We start from the raw sequence: 27,660 nt of genomic DNA on the forward strand, positions 1-27,660 counted from the left end.
CCCTCACTAAATTCTTTAATGGCTCTCCATTTGCTCATTCCTTGAAGTCTAAATCTTTTTAAAAATGCCATTTCAGGTGCCTTGTCATCTAATGACAGACTTCTTTTGGTTTTTGAAGACAGAGTCTCGCTCTGTCGCCCAGGCTAGAGTGCAGTGGGGTGATCTCGGCTCACTGCAACCACTGCCTCCTGGGTTCAAGCAGTTCCCATGCCTCAGCTTCCCGAGTAGCTGGGATTACAGGGGCATGCAATCACATCCGGCTAATTTTTACTTTTTTAGCGGAGATGGGGTTTCACCATGTTGGCCAGGCTGGTCTTGAACTCCTGACCTTGGGTGATCTGCCTGCCTCAGCCTCCCAAAGTGCTGGGATTATAGGCGTGAGCCACCGAACCTGGCCTCCAACGACAGACTTCAAACATAATCCCTCACCATGTCTTTCCACCCACTGTATACCCTAGCCATACCAACCACTTATTTTGCCATACAATAAAAATAGACAAGGCCCCATCAGCATTTAACATGCTTTATATTTTGCTTATTATATTTGTTGTCTTCCTTTATTAAAATATAAGCTTTATCATGTAGACAGTGATTTTTTTCTGTTAGGTTTATTACTGTTTCTCTGCCACCTTAGACCAGTGCCTTACAGATAGTAGGCACTTGGCAAATTTGCATGGATGAATGAATTTTTAAAATCTATCTTCACATAAGTACACCAAGATTAATATTTAGTGCTTCTTCCTATGTGCTGGGGGCTATGTTCTGTTACTATTAATGTTTTTAATTAATGGAGAATTCTGTTTCTCACATTTTTTTAAAAAATAATATTTTAGGTTTGTAGTGAGAGTATTTTTTTTGTTTTGTTTTTGTTTTTGTTTTTTCGAGATGGGGTCTCAACCTGTACTGGAGTGCAGTAGTGAGATCTTGGCTCACTGCAACCTCCTCCTCCCAGGCTCAAGCTATCCTCCTCCTCCCAGGCTCAAGCAATCCTCCCACCTCAGCCTCCCAAGTAGCTGGGACCATAGGTGCGCGCCACCACGCCTGGCCAATTTTTTGTATTTTTGGTAAAGATGGGGTTTCGTCATGTTACCCGGGCTGGCCTTGAACTCCTGAGTTCAGGCAATCCACTCTCCTTGGCCTCCCAAAGTGCTGAGATTACAGGCGTAACCCACCACACTTGGCCGAGTAAGTTGTTATTAATGACTTGCTCTGTCTGGTAGCCTTCAACAAGAATATGATGTAATACATATATTGAGAAATTATATTCTAGACAACATTTTTCCTTAAGTGAGGGATAAGAAATCCAGTCGTTGCTAGGTGTGGTGGCTCATGCCTATAATCCCAGCACTTTGGGAGGCCGAGGTAGGAGGATCACTTGAGCCCAGGAGTTTGAGACCAGCCTGGGCAACCTGGCAAGACCCTGTCTCTGCAAAAAAATTTAAACAGTTAGCATGTGGCTCATGCCTGTAGTCTCAATTACTAAGGGAGCTGAGGCAGGGGGATCCCTTGAGCCCAGGAAGTCAAGGCAACAGTGAGCTATAATTGTGCCACTGCACTCCAGCCTGGCCACAAAGTGAAACCTTGTCTCTAAAAAAAAAACTGGGAAGAAAGAAAGAAAGGGAGGGAAGGGGAAGGAGAAGGGGAAGGGAGAGTGTCAGGGGGAGGAAGGAAGAAGGAAAATCAGTGTGTTTTCCTTGGATAGCTAGTCTATAAACAGAAATTCCTTTGCAGCTGAACCAATGTTTTCCTTATGTTCTGTGATCATAAATCCTGAATTTCCATACATTGCAGTTCTATCAGAAAAAAAAAAAACTTGTTTCTTTTTTAAAATTGCTAATTGTTTTTTACTATTAAAATTTATTTCAAGTTGCAATTCAGTGCTTGGAGACAGTTTTTAAGATCAGCCCAGAAGATACACACCTAGCAGTTTCACAGCCTTTGACAGAAATGTTTACCAATTCCTTCTGTAAGGTATGTTGTCATTATTTTCTCATTATTAACTGATATAAGTATGACTACAATTTTATGTTAATAGATTGTTAATAGCTGAGGGGCCAGGTATATGAGTAATTAACTTCATCTTGTATATAAGGTAAATAGTCTGTCTATATGGATATAATTGGGTATCTAAAATATAACTCATTTAATGTGCTTTAGATTTTCATATTGATAACTATTTTCATCCTCTCACCTTTTATATTTAATGGTATGTATTAGTCGACTTTTAAGTTCTTTACAGTATCTGAGAATTTTTTTTTTCTTGAATGTCATTTCAATGAATCTGAGTATTTTTTGGTTTCCAGCATCTGAATTGATGTTTCCCTAAAACGTGGAATACAGGTTTAAAAAGTTTTAATGTCTAGGAAGTAGCCATGCAGAAATAGATTCCTCTGGAATTGAATCATCATTTCTGAAGCAGAATTCATCAAATTTGCCCATTGATGGGGCTCTTTAAAACAGGGAAGGGTTAAGGGTCACTGTGCAAAACTAAGACTGAAATCCAAGTTTTCTGATCCCTGCTCCTGGGGACTATTTATACATGGTCTTGGGTTTCTGGCCTTTTCAGGAAACAGACCATAAGACTGTCTGAAAAATGCTAAGTTTAGGGAGTTTAGGGCTCCCACATGTGGGTGAACTCCCACTTGTTTCTTTCTTTTCTTTTTTTCTGAGGCAGGCCTCTCTCTGTCACCCAGCCTGCAGTCTAGTGGTGTGATCATGGCTTATTGCAGCCTCAACCACCTGGGCTCAAGCAGTCCTCAATTCTCCCACCTTAGACTCGCGAGTAGCTGGGACTACAATCACACACCACTACACCCAGTTAATTTTTGTTTGTTTGTTTTTGTTTTTTAGTAGCGACGGGGTCTTTGTTTGTTTTGTTGCCTAGTTTGGTCTAGAACTCCTGGGCTCAAACCATCGTCCTGCCTTGGCCTCCAAAAAGTGCTCGGATTATAGCCGTGAACCACCACACCTGGCCCACATGTTTCTTTATGACATTGTGGTGCCTCATGGGCTCCTTTTGTTTTTCTAACTCCGTACTTGAGCTTTAGTATATAATGAAGAATTCTGGAGTGAAGCTGAAACATATCTTGCACACTTCAGTCTGGAGTGGACATTGCTGACAATACCACACTTGACTGGATCTTCCAGGCTCTGTTTCTAGAACTTCTTGGGAAGAGGTTGTTAGAGTTGCAATGAAGATGGCAACTTGGCAGTAAATCATCCCCTTTTATTACACTTGGGAGAAAAATAATGCAGTTATACATTAATTCATCAAACGGATGAATTCTTATTGTATGACAAGATATAAGGAGATAGTGATGTTTATCTCTGTTCCTCATCAGGGAGCTCCCTTTTTCTTCCCTTTGGTGATGGTGGGCTGTGGTTCTTTCATTGTCTGAGCCTGTGGCCCCCTCAGGGAACCCTGTTTCAGTGGCTAGATATGGTTATGGCTAAAGCAGACCTTCTTTGCTGTCAGATAGGTGAGGCCTGTGCTTGACACAGTTCTTAGATTTGCTCACTCTTTAGCTACTGTCACCATTGACTTAATACTGAAGGTATTAAAACTACTTTTTTTTTTTTCCTTCTCAGGAAACTCTAATTGACTTTTACCCTCTGTTTGAATAAAGCTTTTTCTTTCTTTTGCTGTATCTCCCTGACTGCATTTAATTATAAGAAATTTGTTGCTCACTATCGTTAAAATACAGTTTATTGAAACTGGCTGCCTAGTATATCTTCAGTTGTGTTATATGTGGTATCATATTTCTTTTTTTTTGAGACGAAGTCTTGCCCTGTCGCCCAGGCTGGAATGCAGTGGTGCGATCTCAGCTCACTGCAGCCTCCGCCTCCTGGGTTCAAGCGATTCTTCTGCCTTAGCCTCCCGAGTAGCTGGGACTCCAGGCACGTGCCATCACACCTGGCTATTTTTTTTTTTTTTTTTTTTGAGACAGAGTCTTGCCCTGTTACCCAGGCTAGAATGCAGTGGCACGATCTCAGCTGACTGCAACTTCTGCCTGCCAGGTTCAAGTGATTCTCCTGCCTCAGCCTCCCGAGTAGCTGGGATTACAGGCACCCGCCACTGCACCCGGCCCTGGCTAATTTTTGTATTTTTAGTAGAGACGGGGTTTCCCCATCTTGGGCAGGCTGGTGTTGAACTCCTGACCTCATGATCCGCCCGCCTTGGCTCCCAAAGTGCTGGGATTACAGGCGTGAGCCACCATGCCTGGTCTCATAATTCTTTAGTAGTCCTATTTTACAGCTATGGCTTCATTCCATATATGTTTATTAACAGAATATGGCAGAGAAAGTGTAAATTCACCTGAAATAGCATGAAGATTGTTGTAATTAAAGAAATTATTTGTCTCACCAAGTGTACTTGGTTGTTATATTGGTCATTTTATCTTTAGGATACTGCTTTTCTATTTTTTTCTCCAATTATGTTTATATATCAAGTGGATTCATTCCCTTTATTTAGAATAGGTAGCTCTTGCCCCCACATGGTGAACTGCTCAAATTTATGCAATGAATATGATAATTAGTTTTCAAAGTATAAAACAGTGGCAATTTTCGCAAATAATTCAGAAGGATTGGGAAGACAGAAGAGATTATAATCTATTTTTTAATATGCTGTTTTTCTGACCCCCAAATCACTTTTTCCCATGTATAAAGTGCCTAGGCTTATCGGAAAATTTAAAATACAAGGAACCCTAAAGCCAAGTGCTGTAGGACAATAATGTGTCTTTGAATTATATTTAGATCCTGAGTAACTACAGTCAGTTTTAAGCAGTGACCTCTACTTAGGAAGGTTCTCATGTTGTTTCTATATTTTTATTCCAATATTTTATGCTTGGGAAAACTGATTAGTAGATAATGATTTAAAAAAAAATAAGGACAAGACCCATATACTTTGTCAGTAATTTTTTTTATTTGTGAATCTTTATGTCTAATTTGCAAAATATATTTCTGATGTAGAGCTATCAATTTTGTAGAAACTCTAATCAAGACAAAGGTAATGATGGATATATACTACAGTACATAGGGCTGGGCATGGTGGCTCATGCCTATAATCCCAACACTTTGGGAAGCCAATGTGGGAGGATTGCTTAAGCTAGGAGTTTGAGACCATCCTGAGCAACATAGGGAGACCCTGTTTCTATACAAAATAAAAAAATTACCCAGGTGTGGTGGCTGCTCACCACACTAGCCCCAACTTTTTTAAAGCAATGAACATATATTAATTTTACTACAGTATAAGAAAACACGGCCGGGCGCAGTGGCTCACGCCTGTAATCCCAGCACTTTAGGAGGCCGAGGTGGGTGGATCACGAGGTCAAGAGATCTAGACCATTGTGGCCAACATAGTAAAACCCCATCTTTACGAAAAATACAAAAATTAGCTGGGTGTGGTGGCACGCACCTGTAGTCCCAGCTACTTGTGAGGCTGAGGCATGAGAATTTCTTGAACCTGGGAGGCAGAGATTGCAGTGAGCCGAGATCATGCCATTGCACTTCAGCCTGGCAAAAGAGCGAGACTCCATCTCAAAAAAAAAAAAAAAATTGGACAATATGCAAAGATAGAAGAAATTAAAATTTTACTTCTGATACACATCTTTCCAGGCTGTTTTTAATGTGTGTGTGAACATATTTATATAATATCATATTATAAATGATTTTTTGTCGATTGTGATTTTGACTTAGTAGGGTATATCTTAGATAGGATATTAGACATTTTGTTCCAAAATTTTCACTAATATAAACAATCCCTTGATCACATTTCTATTCCTATTCTTTACATACTAATTCCATTTTTTTTTTTATGAAGCAGGATTGCCAGGTATGGGAAATGCACATTTTTTAAAACTTTGATTCACATATTCTTCATATTCTTATTTTTTTTTTGAGACAGGGTCTGGCTCTGTTGCCCAGGCTGGAGTACAGTGCCATGATCTCAGCTCACTGCAACCTCTGCCTCCTGGGCTCAAGCCATCCTCCTACCTCAGCCTCCCAAGTAGCTGGGACTACAGGCACATGCCACCACACCTTGTTAATTTTTGTGTTTTCTATAGAGACGGGGTTTCACCATATTGCCCAGGCTGGTCTCGAACTCCTGAGCTCAAGCTGTCCACCCACCTTGATCTCCCAAAGTGCTGGGATTAAGGCATGAGCCACCACGCCCAGTCACAGATATTCATATTTCTAATAAAAAATATATGAGAGGACTTTTCCCCTATTTTTGTTAATACTATTATTTAGGAATTTGTTTTCATGATGTGGAGTTACAGATGATTTAAAATGTGGGTAATTTATTATTTATTTATAGTACTCTAGGATGATTCTTTATGTAGCTAAAGGGAAGTGCATTGATTTTTATTTAATTTCAGAATGACGTTCTGCCCCTTTCAAACTCAGTGCCTGAAGATGTGGGAAAAGCTGACCAATTAAAAGATGAAGGTGAATATTTCATACAAAAATGACTTACTTAGTAAAGCTTTCTGAAACTGGAGGAAATTACTGTCAATTGATATAGTTCTTATTACACCACCAAGACTAGATTGTCATAAGTGCACATGGCAATTACGAAACAGAAATGAATGTGATGGGTAAGAAGCCTGGAAGTACAGAATGGCTTGTGGGCAGTACAGTTACGGCTTGCTTCAAGAGAAGCAGATCTGCTGTAAAAGTTGCAGAACACATAACTTAAGGGCGAATTGCTTCTGTTTTTGCTACTTATACTGTAGGATCTCAAATTCTTCTTTAACTTAAAAAGAGGAAAATAGTTTTCAGCATTATTTTATCTTTCATATGTTTAGTGTTTTTGAGTTCTTTGAAATTTGTTAAGGTAGGCACATGGTACTTGTTTATTAGCTAGCACTTTTGATTACTACATTATTAAATTTTATACTAGTTGGCTATTGAAGCATTCTTGGTTTTAAGAAATAGGTCACTGTTGAGGATTTGTGTTCCGTTTTTCCATTATGTCAGCTATGTTAAGCTATAGACGGGAGCCAGGTCAGGCCTGTAAGATTTGTACTACAAAGCTGTAGGGTATAGTCCTTATCTTTAGCAGTGAGTGACAGCCAATAAATCCTCTGTTCTATATATAGACAGAGGGTTACTAGGGAATGTGCTATGTTCAGAAACATTTTCTAGCCTTTTCTTTATTTCATACCTTGAAGAAGGCAGTTGAGTTAAAAAAATATATATCACGGCCGGGCACGGTGGTCTACACCTGTAATCCCAGCACTTTGGGAGGCCGAGGTGGGTGGATCACAAGGTCAGGAGATCAAGACCATCCTGGCCAACACGGTGAAACCCCGTCTCTACTAAAAATACAAAAATTAGCTGGGCATGGTGGTGTGTGCCTGTAATCCCAGCTACTCAGGAGGATGAGGCAGGAGAATTGCTTCAACCCGGCAGGCGGAGGTTGCAGTGAGCCAAGATCACGCCACTGCACTCCAACCTGGCAACAGAGGGAGACTCCATCTCAAAAATATATATATATATATATGTGTGTGTGTGTGTGTGTGTGTGTGTGTGTGTGTGTGTATAAAATCAGCTGGTATCTAAAAAGGTGGATATGAAACAATTATACTGTTCCTATTCCTTGGGCATGGTCATTTCTCTAGGTCTGTAAATATATACCTATATTACTGTGGTTTTTGTTTTTGTTTTGTTTTTTTTGAGACAGAGTCTCTCTCTGCCGCCTCGGCTGGAGTGCAGTGGCAGGATCTCGGCTCACTGCAACCTCTGCTTCCTGGGTTCATGCAATTCTCCTGCCTCAGCCTCCCGAGTAGCTGGGATCATAGGCGCGTGCCACCACGCCTGGTGAATTTTTTTGTATTTTTAGTAGAGATGAGGTTTCACCATGTTGGCCAGGCTGGTTTTGAACTACTGACCTCATGTGATCTGCCCACCTCAGCTTCCCAAAGTGCTGAGATTACAGGCTTGAGCCACCACGCCTGGCCTATATCACTGTTTTTAATGGCTGTGTAGTGTTACATGATACTGTTTGAGCATGTCTTACTTACCTAGACAGATAATTTTGTAATCCTAAATAACACTGTCTTTGATATTTTTGTCAATATTTATTTTTGCTACTTTGTTCCTTTTTTGAGATGGAGTCTGGCTCTGTCGCCCAGGCTGGAGTGCAGTGGTGCAATCTTGGCTCACTGCAACCTCTGCCTCCCAGGTTCAAGTGATTCTCCTGCCTCAGCCTCCCGAGTAGCTGGGACTACAGGCATGTGCCACCACGCCCAGCTAATTTTTGTATTTTTAATAGAGATGGAGTTTCACTATGTTGGCCAGCCTGGTCTCAAACTCCTGACCTCAGGTGATCCACCCACCTCGGCCTCCCAAAGTGCCAGGATTACAGATGTGCGCCACCACACCCAACCCTGAATTTTTATATGTTAAGTATTTTATATGTTAAATATTTTATATGTTAAATATGTTAAGCCTTTTATCATTAACTTATAGTATATATGTGTATAATATTTGTGGTATGTATATATACATTATGATATCTACACCTTTGAGGTGACACAGGAAAAGACATACAGTACAGTTTTATAATGTAATCATAAAATGCCATCAAGACAAAGAGCCCAACAGCAACATCAAAGTCTCAATAACCCAGAAAATTAAAATGTTTGACATGGAAATCAAACTATCTTTGCTAATATAAACTTTTTGTTTCTTCATAAAAAATGATGTTAACCTCTCAGTTTCCTTAGAGGCTTTCTATTGATTTCTTTTTTGGGGAAGATCCAAATTAATTTTTTTAACTTGAAAAGATATTTGTTGCGATATAATTCATATGTCATACAATTTACTTCTTTAAAGGGTACAGTGCATTAGTTTCTCGTATATTCACAGAGTTGTGCAGCCATTACCATAATCAATTATAGAATTTTTTTTTTTTCTTGAGACAGGGTCTCACTCTTTCAACCAGGGTGGATTGCAGTGGCAACAGTACAGATCACTGCAGCCTCAACCTCCTGGGCTCAAGCAATCCTCCCACTTCAGCCTCCTGAGTAGCTGGGACTACAGGCACACACCACCACCCCAGCTAATTTTTTTGTTTTGTTTTGTTTTGTTTTTTGTAGAGATAGGGTTTCACCATGTTGCCCAGGCTGGTTTCTAATTCCTGGGCTCAAGCCATACTCCTGCCTTGCCCTCCCAAAGTGCTGGGATTACAAGGATGAGCCATCATACCCGGCCTACAGAACATTTTTATAACCCCCCAAACAAAAACCATGTGCTTATTAGCAGTCACCCTTTATATTCATTTTTGATTCCTAATTTACAGTAATTTGAATATTCTGTTTTTGTTCCTTGGAAATTTATGCCCCACTCTTCCTGTTAAGCAGCTAATGATCTATTAAGAACAAGGCTAATGTGAGAGTTTCTGGTTTAAGAAAACTGGAAAGAATCACAGATACCTTTGAGATGTAAATCATTCCTCCTAATCTCCACTGTTTCTAATATTTTCTTTTTCTTTTTCTTTTTTTTTAAAGACAGGGTTTCACTCTGTCACCCATGCTGTAATGCAGTGGCACAATCATGGCTCACTGCAGCTTCAACCTCCTGAGTTTATGTGATATTCCTGCTTCAGCCTCCAAGTAGCTGGGACTACAAGTGTGCACCACTGCGCCTGGCTAATTTTTTTAATTATTCATTTTGTTGAGATGGAGGGGGGGGGGTGGATCCCACTATATTGCCCAGGCTGGACTCGAACTCCTGGCCTTAAGTGATCCTCCCACCTTCACTTCCCAAAGTGTTGGGATTACAGGCATGAGCCACCATGCCCAGACATATTTTGAACATTGGTTCTTACAAGTGCAGAGGACACTACTTTTTCATTTAATGGTATACAAAAAATACCCATAGGAAATCTCTTATTTTGCTGACATTTTATTAACTTAGCTAAATTACTGCCAGATGTAGCTGCAGATGCCCTTCCTGAAAATCAGTACTTTGCAGGCTAGCCATGGTATCTGAAATTCTCTTTCTAGAAATTAATCTCTTTAAATCCCCTTTTTAAAAGAGTCTAAATCTGGAAGGGATAGCACATAAAAATATTATCTGCCACTATCATGATAGCATGATTAGTTTTATCAGCTTATCCTCAGCAGTGTTCTGAGAACTTGATTATCAGCAGATGTGTGTTTTAACAGGGAAAGAGTGGAAGACCAGGTCCAGATTGAGATGGTGATTAGGGAGGGTGTTGCATCTGGAACGGGCTGGGGCAGCTCTAAAAGGGAGGAGAGAGATGAAGATAAGGAAGGTGAGAAGAGATTCACTTTTGCCATGAGATAGTCATAATTGTTGCATTTACTCTTTTAAGTCTGGATTTTATAAGGTATATAAACATTAATTTTTTAAAAGACTTTGCATTGTTAAAATGATTCAAACACACTGAAAGCTAAATAATATCAACTCTATAGTACAATGTAAAGCTTTTTCCAGTGTGACTGAAAAATCATGAGGCCGACTTTCATATAATTATAGTTTCCACGATTAAAATGTGTCTATAAGAGTATATGTTTTTAATGTATATTATACTTACTGTACATACTGGTTACTTTATTTTAGGCAATAACCACATGAAAGAAGAAAATTATGCTGCTGCAGTGGATTGTTACACACAGGCAATAGAATTGGATCCCAATAATGCAGTTTACTATTGCAACAGGTAAACTAGCACTATTGTGGCAGGTTTGCAATTCTTAAACATTTAGATTAATAGCTCTGAAGGAAAATGCAAATCTTAATTATTTAGAAAATTTTGAAAGTTCAGAAAAATATAAAGAAGGAAGAAAAAATAAACTTAACCAACATACCACTCAGAGGCAACCACTGTTATTAATCTGTTAGCATATTTTGTCTTACATAAATTTATTTATTTATTTGTTTGTTTTTTTTTTTTTTTTGAGACGGAGTCTCACTGTCACCCAGGCTGGAGTGCAGTGGCATGATCTCGGCTCACTGCAAGCTCCGCTTCCCGGGTTCATGCCCTTCTCCTGCCTCAGCCTCCGAAGTAGCTGGGACTACAGGCGCCTGTCACCACACCCGGCTAATTTTTTTGTATTTTTAGTAGAGATGGGGTTTCACCGTGTTAGCCAGGATGGTCTCGATTCCCTGACCTCGTGATCTGCCTGCCTCAGCCTCCCAAAGTGCTGGGATTACAGGTGTGAGCCACCACGCCCGGCCTAAATTTATTCATTTTTATTTTTATTTTTTTTGAGACGTGGTCTCACTCTGTCACCCAGGCTGGAGTGCAGTGGCATGATCTCAGCTCACTGCAACCTCTGCCTCCTGAGTTCAAGTCATTCTCCCACCTCAGCCTCTGCTGGGACACCAGGTGGACTACAGGTGCACACCACCACGCCTGGCTAATTTTTGTATTTTTTTTTTTTTGGTAGAGATGGAGTTTCACTGTTCAAGTTGGCCAGGCTGGTCCTGAACTCCTGACTTCAAGTGATCCACCTGCCTTGGCCTCCCAAAGTGCTGGAATTACAAGCATGAGCCACCACACTCGGCCAGTTTATTCATTTTTAGATTCACCTTTGTTCACTGGTCTTACCAAAAATATGTCCTTATTTTATTGCAGTCTTTCATAAGCATTATTTAAATGGTTACAAATTAATTTCTATTACTACTGCTTATTCTTTTTTATATTTCCAGCACCTATCATTGTGGCTAGCAAAGAAGTACTCAGCAAGGGTTATTTTTTTATTTTTATTTTTTTTTTTGAGACAGAGTCTTGCTTTGTCGCCCAGGCTGGAGTGCAGTGGCACGATCTCGGCTCACTGCAAGCTCCACCTCCCGGGTTCACGCCATTCTCCTGCCTCAGCCTCCCGAGTAGCTGGGACTACAGGCGCCCACTACCACGCCTGGCTAATTTTTTGTATTTTTAGTAGAGACGGGGTTTCACCGTGTTAGTCAGGATGGTCTCGATCTCCTGACCTCGTGATCCGCCCGCCTCGGCCTCCCAAAGTGCTGGGATTACAGGCGTGAGCCACCGCGCCCGGCCTCAGCAAGGGTTATTTTTGAATAAGGAGATAGACATACCTTAGTTTACTTACCTATTGACCTACTGGTGGACATGGAGGTTGCTTCCATTTTTTTTCAATATTATCATATAAAGCTGCAATGAACATCCGTTGTTTCTAAAATATTTTTCATGCTTTAGATTTTCTGGACTTTGGATTTATCCCTGGAAATGCACTTAGTAGATCTAGAAGTGCAAATTATTTTTAAAATTGTTGATGCAAATTACAAAACTGTCCCACCTTCTTTGAAAATATTTTGAAAATTCTCTCCCTAGGAATGTATATCTGTTTTGGCTACACCCTTGATCAGCACTAAGTATGCAAATGATTAATTATTGCTAATTTAATTTTGTTTTCATATTGTTCTAATTTATATTTAAATACTGGTGAGGTTGGATATTTTTCAAATGTTGGCCATTTTTATTTGTTTTTTCCTAAATTCTATTTATACCTTCTATAGACTGAATGTTTCTATCCCCTTAAAATTCATATACTAATGTGAATTTTATGCCCAATCTCCAATGTGATGGTATTTGGAGTTGGAACCTTTGGAAGGTGATTAGGTTACGAGGCGAGGATTAGTACCTTTATGAAAGAGACTCTGGAGAGCTCCCCTGTCCCTCTTGCCATGTGAGGACACAGCAGGAGGAGTACCCCCACCAGTTCTTAGCTTGTTTGACCCCAGACTTCTTTCTTCCTCTTTCTTGGCTCTGTCCTTTTTAACACGGGTCTGACCCCTATAGGCTGCATTTCCCAGTCTCTTTTACCATCTGGCTTTTGTATGGGTTCAGCCATGGAGGTACTGGCAGGAGATTTGGAGGGTAGAAAGAAGAGAGAAGTCTAGGTATTTCTTTCTGCTTTTTAATTTAATTTAATTTTTTAACATCATGGTGTATATTCAGCAGGGGCTGCTTCTCATCCTTGTCTTCCTACTTCCACCCGAGACACATACTGTTGTTTTGGTCTTTGTCAGGGGACCTTCGGTATTGGACTTTGTACTTTGTCCTTCAGTCTTAGGGATGGTAGTGGCTTCCTGTTGTGAATTTCTGGATTGCTGTACAACCCTGTTTGGCCTCTCAGCTCTTCTGCTACCTTATGTAATAAAGTCTCTGAATTAAATTATTCTGTTTTAAATTTTGAAGTTCCAGTAGAACTTTCTACAGTGATTGAAATGTTCTATATCTGTACTGTCCAACTCAGGTGCCACTAGCCACAGTGGCTGTTGAGCACTTGAAATGTGGCTAGAGAGCAATTGAGGAACTAAATTTTTAATGTCTAAATCAATTTAAAATTAATTTAGGCCGGGCGCAGTGGCCCACGCCTGTAATCCCAGCACTTTGGGACGCCGACGCGGGCGGATCACGAGGTCAGGAGATCGAGACCATCCTGGCTAACACAGTGAAACCTTGTCTCTACTAAAAATTCAAAGGAATTAGCCGGGCATGGTGGCAGGCGCCTGTAGTCCCAGCTACTCAGGAGGCTGAGGCAGGAGAATGGTGTGAACCCCGGAGGCGGAGCTTGTAGAAAGCCAAGATGGCACCACTGCACTCCAGCCTGGGCGACAGAGCGAGACTCTGTCTCAAAAAAAAAAAAAAAATGCTCATCATCACTGGCCATCAGAGAAATGCAAATCAAAACCACTATGAGATATCATCTCACACCAGTTAGAATGGCAATCATTAAAAAGTGAGGAAACAACAGGTGCTGGAGAGGATGTGGAGAAATAGGAACACTTTTACACTGTTGGTGGGACTGTAAACTAGTTCAGCCATTGTGGAAGTCAGTGTGGCGATTCCTCAGGGATCTAGAACTAGAAATACCATTTGACCCAGCCATCCCATTACTGGGTATATACCCAAAGGACTATAAATCATGCTGCTATAAAGACACATGCACACGTATGTTTATTGCGGCATTATTCACAATAGCAAAGACTTGGAACCAACCCAAATGTCCAACAATGATAGACTGTATTAAGAAAATGTGGCACATATACACCATGGAATACTATGCAGCCATAAAAAATGATGAGTTCATGTCCTTTGTAGGGACATGGATGAAATTGGAAACCATCATTCTCAGTAAACTATCGCAAGAACAAAAAACCAAACACCGCATATTCTCACTCATAGGTGGGGATTGAACAATGAGATCACATGGACACAGGAAGGGGAATATCACACTCTGGGGACTGTTGTGGGGTGGGGGGAGGGGGGAGGGATAGCACTGGGAGATATACCTAATGCTAGATGACGAGTTAGTGGGTGCAGCGTACCAGCATGGCACATGTATACATATGTAACTATCCTGCACAATGTGCACATGTACCCTAAAACTTAAAGTATAATTAAAAAAAAAAAATTTAATTTAAATAGCCACATATGGCTTATGGCTGCTATATCAGACAGCAGAGCCCTATATTAAAGATATAGAACAAAAATCCGTGTGTCTTATTTGCCTTTTAATGTTTTTCATATGTAAAAGTTTTAAAAATTTACGTAGTCCAATTTTTCTTTTCCTTTGAATTTTATTCCAGTGCTTTTAGACTTAAAGCTCTCCCCATTTACAGACTTGACAAATAACTTCTATTTTCTTATTTTTCCTTTCATTTAAATTTTATCATCTCAAGTCTGTTTTGGTTACGGGCATTACTATTTTAACCCATTCGAAACTTGTTATGACGGCCTTATCACCTTTTATTTTATAGTAGGTTCTTAGGTTTGAAAGAGATCTTTAAGTTAACTTGGTCCAATATTTCATAAACTCATTAGTATCATATTTAGGGTAGTCACACCTTTCTGAGATAGCACTCTCTTCCCCTACCTTTTCTTTTGTGGTTAGGTTATATCTGTTAGAAAGGTCTTCCTTATATTGACACTGAATTTGTTTTCCTATAGCTCCTGTAGCTTCTGTCGGTTGGTTTTAGTTAAGGGTAATTCCGGAATAATTATGATTCTTTTTTTTTTTTGAGACGGAGTCTTGCTCTGTTGCCCAGGCTGGAGTGCAGTGGCAGGATATTGGCTCACTGCAACCTCTGCCTCCCAGGTTCAAGTGATTCTCCTGTCTCAGTTTCCCAGGTAGCTGGGACTACAGGCATGTGCCACCACTCCAGGCTAATTTTTGTATTTTTAGTAGAGTTGGGGTTTCACCATCTTGGGCAGGCCAGAGTTGAACTCCTGACCTCAAGTGATCTACCTGCCTCAGCCTCCCAAAGTGCTGGGATTAGAGGTCTGAGCAACCACACCCAGCCATGATTCTTCTTTTTCTTTTCTTTTCTTTCTTTCTTTCTTTTTTTTTTTTTTTTTGGGAGACAGAGTCTCACTCTGTCGCCCAGGCTGGAGTGCAGTGGCGCGATCTTGGCTCACTGCAAGCTCCGCCTCCCGGGTTCACGCCATTCTCCTGCCTCAGCCTCCCAAGTAGCTGGGACTACAGGCGCCCACCACCACGCGCGGCTAATGTTTTTGTATTTTTTTTAGTAGAAATGGGGTTTCACCGCGTTAGCCAGGATGGTCTCGATCTCCTGACCTCGTGATCCACCCGCCTCGGCCTCCCAAAGTGCTGGGATTACAGGCATGAGCCACCGCACCTGGCTCATTCTTCTTTTTCATGACAGTACCTTACATTTTAAAATTTGCTACCATGTTCACTTTTCTTTTCTCCACATTCCATGTTTGAAATTTCTTCTGTTATACTTCAGATAGTACAGCTTTAAGTCCTGTACCTTCACTTGAAACTTGTTCCAGTTTACCTCTGTCTGTTAGATATAGTTCCCAGAAGATAAGACAGTATACCTGGCATTAGTCCAACTAGACCAACAGTCTTGTAAGACTCTCATTTAACCTACTTTCTAGATAGCATAACTATATATCAGCATATTCTAGCATTATTTGTTAAGTTCATATTTTGCTTTTGGTATATTATACCCCTCTTTTTTCATAGATTCTATCATATAACTCAATCGTATATATATTTGACAGGTTTTTACCAAATACCTGCTATGCACTAGCACTGCCACTGGAGGAACAATTGGTTGCTTATACTCAAATGCAGGCTCTTAAGTTTTGCCCCTATCAAATTCTATCTTGTTATAATCTTCTATTTATTTGTCTTTTAAAGCTTTTTTGATAAGTAATCTGTAAAGTAATGAATTTGCTCTTACTCCCATTTTCATGTTATCCACAAACTTGAGAAGAGTACCATATCTTATCTTATATCAATAACAAGTTGGCTGGGTGCAGTGGCTTACGCCTATAATCCCAGCACTTTGGAAGGCTGAGGCGGATGGATCACTTGAGGTTCGCAGTTCCTGGCCAATGTGATGAAATCCTGTCTCTACTAAAAAGCAAAAACAAAAACCAAACAAACCAGTCAACTACTGGAACTATAATAGAGAAGTGGTTAAGAGCAGGGGTTCTGAACCCAGACTCTTTTAAAAATATATATGTATTTCAGTAGCTTTGGGGGTACATGTGGTTTTTGGTTACACGGATGAATTGTATAGTGGTGAAGTCTGAGATTTTAGTGAAACTATCACCCGAGTAGTGTACATTGTACCCAACATGTAGTTTTTTATCTCTCTTCTCCCTCCCATCCTCCCTCTTCTGAGTCTCCAAAGTACATTATACTACTCTGTATGCCTTTGTGTACCAATAGCTTAGCTCCTACTTATAAGTGAGAATACACAACATTTGGTTTTCCATTCCTGAGTTATTTCACTTAGAGTTATGATCTCCAGCTCCATCCAACTTGCTGCAAAAGACATTATCTTGTTCTTTTTTGTGGCTGAGTAGTATTCCATAGTATATACATATATACCACATTTTCTTTATCCACTCATTGGCCGATGAGCCCTTAGTTGGTTCTACATCTTTGCACTTGTGAATTGTCCTGCAATAAACACATGTGTGCAGGTGTCTTTTGGATATAATGATTTTTTTTTTCTTTGGGTGGGTACCCAGTAATGGGATTCCTGGATCGAATGGTAATTCTACTTTTAGTTCTTTAAGAAATCTCCATACTGTTTTCCATATAGGTTGTATTAATTTACATTTCCACTAGCAGTGTATAAGCATTCCCTTTTCACCACCTCCATGCCAACATCTGTTGTTTTTTGACTTTCTAATAACGGCCATTCTTGCAAGAGTAAGGTGGTATCTCATTGTGGTTTCAATTTGCATTTCCCTGATAATTAGTGATGTTGAGCATTTTTTCGTATGTTTGTTGGCCATTTGTATACTTTGAGAAATGTCTATTCATGTCATTTGCCCACTTTTTGATGGGATAATTTGTTTTTTTCTTGCTGATTTGTTTGAGTTTCTTGTAGATTCTGGGTATTAGTCCTTTGTTGGATGCACAGTTTGCAAATATTTTCTCCAATTCTGTGGGTTGTCTGTTTACCCTGATGATTATTTCTTTTGCTGTACAGAAGGCTTTTAGTTTAATTAGGTCTCACTTATTTATTTTTGATGGGTCCAGACTCTGTGGAGTCTAATTTCTGGCTCTGACACTTACTACCTATGGGACCTTGAGCAAATTTCCTAGTGCATCTATGCCTTGGTTTCCCTATCTGTAAAATGTGGGTAATACTAGTATTTACCTTGTAGGGTTGTTATGGAGATCAAGCAGTATAGTACATTTGATGCATTTCAAGTCAACTTGCAGCCATCAATATACATCCTCCCTAAATACTTAGCATGCATATCATTAACTAGAGTTTAGTATTTACTTTTTTGGGGGTAAAATTTGCATGCAAAAAATGCATAAATCTTAACTGTACTTTCATGGAGTTTTGACAAATACATACACCCGTATAACCTAAAATTCTATCAAGATATTGAAAATTACCATCCTAGCCAGGCATGGTGGAGAGTGCCTGTAATCCCAGCTACCATCAGATGTCCAGGAAGTTCCTTAAACCCCTTCACAGTCTGTTGCCTACAACACTCACCAGAGGTAACCACTGTTTTGATAGATTAGATTCATTTCCTCTAGAGTTTCATATGAAAGAAATCATACATATTTTCTGTGCAAGACTTTATTTGCTCAGCGTAATGGTTTTGAGATTCAACCATGTTGTGGCATGTATTCGTTCATTCTTTTTTATTGATCAATAATATTCTATTGTTTGAATATATCAGTTTGCTTAGCTATTTTTGTATCTATGGCCACCTGGGCTGCTTCTAGTTAAAACAATTTTTTTTAAATGTTGTCCAGATTTTATAGTTATTATTTGTGGGAGGTCATATCCTTAAGAAGTTTAGTTGGCCTCACTAGAGAACTTCATTTTCTTCTTCACATACACAAAAATTCCTTTATTAATCATCAATGTAACTCCCCAAAATAGAAAATCCAAATAATTTGTGGAGAATGAATCCTCTTAGCTGTGGTTTGATGGTTAAGTTTTATTCTGTGTAATCAGATTAATTTATATAATGTTTTAATGTTTTAACATATGCAGTCTTGAAATAAATACTTGAGTGTCATGAAATGTTGTAACCAGATACAAATATTATCACAAAATTTCTTATTTGTACAGCACAATAAGCCATGTACTTTTAAGTATAAATATGGAAAATGTGAGCCTACAAAGTTTATTTTTGATGAGAATAGTCTTATATCCACCAGTACTGTATTAGAAGAAATTTTTGGCAATACCTATGCTTGCTTTTTATTTAATTTTTGTAAAACTGAAATCAATAATTATGCTTCTCTTTGGCACTTAAATTGTATCTTTTTCCCTGAAAAGTGCAGTAAAAGAGCATGCTATTTAATATTAAATAATCAGAAAACTTTATACATTTAATATAAGTACTAAACAAAGCTTTAGGATCACTTTGGTTTTTTTGAGACTCTAGTAGCTATAAATATCTCAGTAGCCTGTAATCTTGCCAACTACCTCTGCCATTTTTCTTTTCCAGCTGGCTGCCAAGAATTGAAAGCTCAGAATAGCCAATCTAAATCTTCATTTTAAATTCATTTTCACAATTTTATTACTAATCAAAATATTTTTTACATAACTCACTAGGATGAACTAATGTTTACTTTTTATAGAACTGACTTTTTAATTTGTTAGAAAATGATCATCTGGCACATTTCTTAAGCATGACTCTTTCTTTTCTGGTACTTGTCTTCTATTTTGGCCTTTTAGGATCCTACTGATGCTTTAGGCTCCACTTTGATAAAAGGAAAACCTGAATCCTTCCTTGTAAACATACCATGTAGTTTTGCTTTTTGAATATACTTCTAGCACTTGCCACAATGTGTAACATTTATGTAGGTTTGTCATATGTTTTATCGTATGCTTATCTTATGTTCTGCCTTATCGTATATGCATATTTGTTTTATTTCTTCAGGTGAAGGGCAGAGATTGGCACTTGTATCTATTTGTATCCCCTATAGCACCTTATACTGTGCCTTGTAGGAGTTCAGCCAATTTTTGTAGGATGAAGTGTATAAAAGATACTGAAGCAACCAGCCATTCGCATTAACACTTGTGTACATAAAACAACAACTGATTGAGTATAGGTCTAAAACACCACCAAGTTCTCCATGATATGAAATGAACAACAGTTTTGGATGTCTTCTGTCCCTACACAAACACAATGTTCTTATTTCTTTTGTACTTCAGTGCTGAGTACTTTACCCATAGTCAGCTCATGCTTCAGGGGTGGATGGATAGTTGAATGACTTAAGGCAATAAAAGACAGGAGAGAGAGAGAGAGCATGATGGAGGGAATTTGGAAGGCCTCTTAGGTGATGAAGAACTGGAGTCGGATTTGAAGGACCGGTAGAACTTGGATAGGCAGAGGAGAGGGGAAGGCATTTCAGATTGGAGAGCTTAGTATAAAAGGCACAATCAAGAAGCCTCAGGACATTGTAATAAGAATGCTAGTGACAGCACGTAGCCGTGTGAGCTCTGAGAAAGATGGGAACAGAGGCCTCATTATTTTGCATTTTGTTTCCTCCTCTTCTGTGAGCCCCATGTGGTCAGTCAGTCCACTGGGATTTGAGCTTGTTGTTGAATCTCTGTTCTGCACTTACTAACTACATGACCTTGGGCAGTTACTGTATCTTTTTAAGCCTCAGTTTCCTCACTTGTAAAATAAGGATATTATCCACTTCAAAGGGTAGTTGTAAGGAGTGATAATATGTACAAAGTCCCCAGCATAGTCCTAGACTTGCAACATTTGTTTCTTTCAAAAACAAGGTAAGGCTTCTTTAATTGTAGGAATAGATTTTTGCCATAATTTATTTATGCATGATGTGAGAAATGTGAAGTAGCTTGATTTTTTTCCGTCTTTCTGTAAAAATAGAACATAAATCATATTTGTGCTTTTGTTTCTAATAAGGTGAAGAAAGCAAGGGTGCCTGGAAACATGTGACTCTGACTGTACTGTTCCACTGAAATTTCATTAGTTATGCCCTGATAACCAGACAACAGAGGCAGAGAGTGCAGACCATGTTGTTATTCAGTTCAAACATTGGCATGTTTCGCTTCATCTTCCAGAAGATTCAAATATAGCCTGTCTTCTCTTTCCTTTCCTGGCCTCTGAGGCTCAGACGCCTCTCCTGTTCCTTTTGTGAGCTGCATAAATCTGCTTTCACCCTAACTTGCAGTTTGTGATCCAAAGCTGTTAAGATTGAAACACAGTCCCCCTCCTTCCTTACACCCACTCTTCTCTCTGAGTCTGATCCTCCCTGCTTATTTCTTATCTTATTGTCAGAATGTGAAGCCAGATTTCAGGGTGTCTTTCTGTTTCCCTTTTCCATACACCTCCCAAATAGCTAATTTATTTCCTACTCCCTTAGTCCAGGTTCTTAACTTTGGTTGAACTAGTGCAATAGGGACATCAAAATGGCTTTCCATTTCTACTTGCACTCCCCACTCCTGTCTTCTGCCAAAACGTTTTTTTCTAAGATGTGAAATTGATCATCTAATGCTTGCTTTCTGTTCAGTAGTTCCAAAATACCTACAGGATCCAATTTAAGCTCGTCAACATGACGCATAAGATCTTTTCTAATCTAGGCTCTTTCTTTTCTCTTAACTTCATTATCTTCACTTTTCCTCCTACCCTATTCCTCTTCTCTCTACTACATATGCACATGTCATACGAAACTTACTGATTTCTTAAAAATACCATGTTGGGACATCTCTCCATGCTTTGTATGTGCTTCCCCCTATGCCTAGAATATTTCCTACCTTATCTAATTGGTCAACTACTAGTCATCCTTCAAAACCCATTAGGCTTTGGGAGGCCGAGGTGGGTGGATCACCTGAGGTCAGGAGTTCGAGACCAGCCTGGCCAACATGGTGAAACCCCCGTCTCCACTAAAAATACAAAAAATTAGCTGGGTGTGGTGGTGCGCACCTGTATTCCCAGCTACTCTGGAGGCTGAGGCAGGAGAATTGCTTGAATCCGGGAGGCAGAGGTTGCAGTGAGCCGAGGTCACGTCACTACACTCCAGCCTGAGCTACAAGAGCGAAACTCTGTCTCAAAAAACAAAAGACAAAAAACCCTGTTAGGTGTTGCTTCTTTTGGGACAACTTTCTTAATTTCTTTTCTTTTTTTTCCTTGTCACCCAGGCTGGAGTGCAGTGGCACGATCTTGGCTCACTGCACCCTCTGCCTCCCAGGTTCAAGCAATTCTTCTGCCTCAGCCTCCTGAGTAGCTGGGACTACAGGCTCCCGCCACTACACCCAGCTAATTTTTTTGTAGTTTTAGTAGAGACGGGGTTTCACTATGTTGGCCAGGCTGGTCTCAAACTCCTGACCCCCGGTGATCCACCCGCCTTGGCCTCCCAAAATGCTGGGATTACAGGTGTGAGCCACTGCGCCTGGTCTTCTTAATGTCTTTTCCTCCCAACCTCCTGACCATGCCCCTATGCCCTTCCCCTCCGTGTCCTGTGGAGTGGTGCTGTCCAATATGGTAGCTCCCAGCCACATGTGGTGATTTAAATATAAATTAATTAAAATGTAATACAATTAAATATTGCATTAGCAATTCCTAAGTTGCATTAGCATATTTCAAATGCTCATTAGTCACATGTGGCTAGGTGCTACTGTATTGGATAGTACAGATACAGAACTTTTCTGTTGCAGAAAGTTCTGTTAGACAGCTTGGCATAGGGTTAGCCACACCTTTCTCTGTGTTGCCTCTTCCTTTTATACTTCCATTTTTGCAATTTATTATAGTATTTGTTTATTTGCATATCTATTTCCCTATTAGACTAGGAAAGGTTGAAGGGCAGGGAGATATTCTCTTCATCTTTGTACAGTGATTTCGAGTTCAGTGTCTAGGATATTATAGGTATTCCACAAAAGTCAGCTGAATTGGTTCAGTGAATTTTAGAAGGGAAAGTTGTCTCTACCTGATGACTTCTAATGATGAAACAGTGACATGACAGCGTGTATGTGTGTCTATTTAAAAAAAAAAATTTAAACCTATTTAAACTTCTTGAGAATAGTATGATGAACATCTCTCTCTATATGTATGTTCATCATAGAATCAATGGTAGTTAACATTTTGCCATGTTTACTTCCTCACTCTTTTCCTTCCTTCCTTCCCTCTCTCTCTCTCTCTCCTTCCTTCCTTCCTTCTTTCCCTCCCTCCCTCTCTCTTTCTTTCTTTTTCTCCTTCCTTCCTTCCCTCCCCTCCCCTCTTTCTTTCTCTCTTTCTTTCTTTCTTGATTCATCCCTTCCTTCCTTGCTCTCTCTCCTTCCTTCCTTCCTTCCTTCCTTCCTTCCTCTCTCTCTTTCTCTCTTTCCCTTCCTTCCCTTCCCTTCCCTTCCCATCCCATCGTGTCCTGTCCTTCTCTCACTCTGTCACCCAGCCTGGAGTGCAATGGCATGATCTCAGCTCACTGTAACCTCTGCCTTCCAGGTTCAAGCAAGTCTCATGCCTCAGTCTCCTGAGTAGCAGGGACCACGGGACACCCAGCTAATTTTTGTATTTTTAGTATGGACAGGATTTCATCATGTTGGGCAGCCTTTCTCAAACTCCTGACCTGAAGTGATTCACCCACCTCGGCCTCCCAAAGTGCTGGGATTACAGGCATGAGCCACCGCACCTGGCCTCTCTTTGTCTTTCTATTGGGGTATATGGGGTGGGGGGGTGTGTATATGCCTATATACAAATACATAAAATTTTCTTGCTGATCCCAAATACTTCAGCTATATCTCCCAAGAATAGGGATATACTTCATATAACTATCATACCATTTACATGTAAGAAAATTAGTATTGATACTGAAATCTTTCCATTTGTCCCCAGAACATCTTTTATAGCTATGTTTTTTATACAGAATCCAACCAAGTTTCTTGCATTGTATTTTGTTATGCCACTTTAGTCTCTTTTAATCTAAAAAGTATCCCTGACTTTTTTGATTGATTGTTTTTCATGAGATAGACATTTTTGAAGAGTTCAGGCCAATCGTCTTATAGAATGAGCCATATTCTGGATTTATGTGGTGCTTCCTCATGATTAAATTTAAGTTAAATTTTGTTATGAAGCCTACAAAAATAATTATGTGTACCACTTATTGCATTGTGTTAGGAGGTACATATTTTCAGACCGTCCCATTACTGGTGACTCTAAGTTTGATATCTTAAGGTGATGACCATCAGATCTATTGTTCCTTTTGTAATTTATAAGTAATCTGTAGGGTTTGGTGATGTGAATAAAAAATTATTCCCTAACAAACTTTTATTAACTATTTTATCATCTATTCATGATCTTTCTCCTTATCACATACGTTGATAGTCGCAAAATGGTGATTTTTCTAATTTTATCATTTCCTTTACATATATTTCCTCACATATTTCTATAAAGAAGAGCTTTCCTCTCTTCCTTTTTCGGCTTTCTCCCTCTTCCTCACTGCAGCTTTTTTGAGTGTCATTTGAATATTCATTTGGACTCGTTAATTTTTTAAAAATTCACTATTCAATATGTTATAATCAGTTACCTTAATAGTTATTTTTGGTTCTTAAATTATCCCACATTTGGCTAATGAGAGCCCCTTTAAACTGGTCGTGTATCCTCTTATGTAACTTCATTTTTTTTTTTTTTTTTTTGAGACGAAGTCTCGGTCTGTCACCCAGGCTGGGGTGCAGTGGCGCGATCTCGGCTCACTGAAAGCTCCGCCTCCCGGGTTCACGCCATTCTCCTGCCTCGGCCTCCCGAGTAGCTGGGACTACAGGCACCCGCCACCACGCCCGGCTAATTTTTTTTGTATTTTTAGTTTCACTGTGTTAGCCAGGATGGTCTCGATCTCCTGACCTCGTGATCCGCCTTCCTCGGCCTCCCAAAGTGCTGGGATTACAGGCGTGAGGGACTGCGCCCGGCCTGTAACTTCATTTTTAAAAAACACTTTCTTAGCCAGGCACAGTGGCTCACCGCCTGTAGGCCCAGCACTTTGGGAGGCTGAGGCCAGTGGATCACTTGAGGTCAGGAGTTTGAGACCAGCCTGGCCACTCTGGTGAAACACCCGTCTCTACTAAAAATACAAAAAACAGCTGGGCGTGCCACTGCACTCCAGCCTGGGAGACAGAGCAAGACTGTCTCAAAAAAAATAAAAAATAAAAAAATAAAAAAACCAACCACTTTCTTGCTTTCTGAGATAATAAGACATTCCATATTTCCTTTGTACTTTCCCTGTTGTAGCCCTGAGCTCAACTATTTCTCCAAGGAAGCTCTGTCCTTTTCAGTGGAGGATGTATTTAGAAACCAAGATTGGGTTGCAGGACATGATCATTGCTACTAAGGTCTTATTGCTTCTAGGTCCTTTCAGTGGACAGAGCTAGGAAATTGATTTTTTGAAAAGTATCAGTTTATACAGATACCTTCAATTCACTAGCATCACAGAATCCTCCCTTATCTTCCCCCATTTTATATTTGTATCTTCCTTCTCCCACGGTGAAAACCCTTCTTCCATTACCACCAGTAGCTTTACTCATTTACTCATTTCAGTATCCTTCAGTTGGTATTATAAGCCAATATTACACCACTAGCAGGCCTGCTATGTAAACTTCAGGATTTCTTTGCAGTTTTTCATTTGTCTTTGAATGCATCTCACTAAGCATATATACTGAGAATACTGTGCTCAAAAGTGATTTGAATTGTTTTTGATATACAATTAGGATCAATCGTTTGTTTTATTCAGTTTGAAGGTTTGCTTTTTCATGTTTCTGAAGTCTTACTCCCATTTCTATCCCATCTACCCCATTCTCACCCGTCACCTATAGGATGAGAGTGAGACTTCTAATGTAGGTTTAACTTCTGAACTTTGTACGTTTTTTACATAAAATTAAATTTAAAAGGATGATTAGTAAAAATAATACCTCTCTCTATCCTTAATGATCTGATTTGCCTTGTGTTTAATATTAGTGTTTCTACATCAGCTTTCTTTTTTGTTGTTTCAGGTCTCCTGTTTGTCTTTTGCTGTCCTTTTAACTTCAACCTGTGTATGATTATGGTTTAAGTGATATATTTTGTATCCAAGTGGAGAATCTGAGTTTTGTGTGATAAATTTGAGTTGTTTTCTGCTACCTTTTTTAGGGGGGTGAGGAGGACAGACTCTTGCTTTGTAACCCAGGCTAAAGTACAGTGGCATGAACATGGCTCACTGCAGCCTCGACCTCCTGGGCTCAAGTGATCCTCCTGTCTCAGCCTCCCGAGTAGCTGAGACTACAGGCGTACACCAGTACACCTGGGTAATTTTTAAATTTTTCATAGACACAGGGTCACACTGTATTGCCCAAGGTGTTCTCAAACTCCTGGACTCAAGTGATCCTCTTGGCCTTGACCTCCCAAAGTGTTGGGATTACAGGCATGAGCCACTGCACCTGGCTCTTTTTAAGCATCCTTTTTCTTGGCTGCTTCTTCCCTCCCCCACATCCCCCCCCTTCTATTCGATTGATTTTTTTTCTTTCTTTCTAATTATTTGGAAGTTACACATCCTATATCTCTTCTTCTAATGGTTATTCTTGTCCTGCTGTTACTTTGTATTGAGTAGTAAGTTGGAGAAACCCATACCACTTTTTCACATGAACTACCAGAACTGGTTTGTTGAACCCTATGCTTTCAAGTCTTAATTTTTTTTAAATTGAAGCAAAGGACTATGTGTTTATTTTTAAATAAATATTAACATTTTTATAATTAGTCTGAAAAGTAAGGGCCTCAGTCATGCTGTATGAAGAAAGACTGGCAGAAAACTAGACCTAAAACCACCTTTTCTCTATAGTCTGCCAGACTTCTCCTCCCCCTCCATGCCCCCACTAGAATCTAAGTGCTATTGAGGACAGGAATATTATTTTGCTTATTGCTGTATCCATTATTCTTAGAAAAGTGTGCATTCACTGGCCCTCAATAGATATATTAGTTGAATGAATCAAGTAGAAATATTTAGAGAAGAACAAATGGAGTGGTGTAGCTTTACTCCTTCGCTGTATCTTTCAGTATCCTTCAGTTGTTATTATAAACCAATTATATTGGTTTATAATTATAAATTACAATTATATTGCTTTATAATTATGAGGGCAGGAGACATTATGGAAACTTTGAGTTGAAAGATTTGCATGTCAGACAATAATTATACTTGTTTTGTATTGTTCCCAGTCATTTTAGAGGAGTTTTTTTGGTAGATGTGATATAGCAAGTGTTAACAAATCAGATAAATGGTCCTTGATTGCTCTGAGATTCTGTGCAAAGTAGATGTAATAGTTGTGATCCTTAATTTACAGCCAGATTTAGGTACAAAGATAAGTGTTTTTACTTTAGATTTGCTAGATAATCTTAATATATTGTAATATTATGTGTACCTGTAGAATGACTAGTGTTTTGGGAAGGCATGAATATGCATTTATTAAAGATAAATTTTAACTAAACAAAGAAATACAATTAAAAGGCCAGGCATGGTGGCTCATGCCTGTAATCCCAGCACTTTGGGAGGCTGAGGCAGGCAGATCACGAGGTCAGGAGATCGAGACCATCCTGGCTAACACGGTGAAACCCCCGTCTCTACTAAAAATACAAAAAATTAGCTGGGCGTGGTGGCGGGCGCCTGTAATCCCAGCTACTTGGGAGGCTGAGGCAGGAGAATGGCTTGAACCCAGGAGGCGGAGCTTGCAGTGAGCCAAGATCACGCCATTGCACTCCAGCCTGGGCGACAGAGCAAGACTCTGCCTCAAAAAAAAAAAAAATTAAAAATAGTTAACATTAAATCCTGAATGTAGCCATATATTAACCACTTAAAATGCAATCCACATGGTATTATTGTTCTCTTTGAAAACTTTTGCTAGGTAACATTCCAGATGCTCAGAGTATGCTAAGTCCTATGTATTATGTATAGAGGAGTCATTTTCTGATTGTATTTTAAAAATCGCAAATCAGATATCTAAAGGCAAGTATTGCCTTTCAGTTTCCTGAAGGTGTTTAGCAAGTGTTTAGGAACAGATTTGTTGTTTTTTCAAAACCACATAGTTCTTTCTCTGAATTCCCTTTTCAAAACTTTCTCTCTCCATCCTCCCATGAGCCCTTTTACCCTTCTTGCATGTTTCTGTGCATATGTGCGGACAAATAAACTGTTTAGAAAGTGAGACTCTTGGCAGAAAAGA

The 27,660-nt window shown here is 39.6% G+C and overlaps 1 protein-coding gene across 5 annotated transcripts in view; it reads left to right on the forward strand.

Moving 5' to 3' along the window:
* SGTB (small glutamine rich tetratricopeptide repeat co-chaperone beta) overlaps positions 1 to 27,660 on the forward strand; it is a 58,363-nt gene that overhangs the window by 8,128 nt on the left and 22,575 nt on the right. For all 5 annotated transcript variants that reach the window (XM_019013275.4, XM_063700721.1, XM_019013276.3 and 2 more), the window contains exons 3-5: positions 1,868 to 1,971; positions 6,378 to 6,447; positions 10,591 to 10,690. In XM_019013275.4, coding sequence (XP_018868820.1) covers positions 1,868 to 1,971; positions 6,378 to 6,447; positions 10,591 to 10,690 — 274 coding nt within the window. The remainder of the gene's footprint in view (positions 1 to 1,867; positions 1,972 to 6,377; positions 6,448 to 10,590; positions 10,691 to 27,660) is intronic.

This window comes from Gorilla gorilla, chromosome 19 (assembly GCF_029281585.2).
Source record: "Gorilla gorilla gorilla isolate KB3781 chromosome 19, NHGRI_mGorGor1-v2.1_pri, whole genome shotgun sequence".
NCBI lineage: Eukaryota > Metazoa > Chordata > Mammalia > Primates > Hominidae > Gorilla > Gorilla gorilla.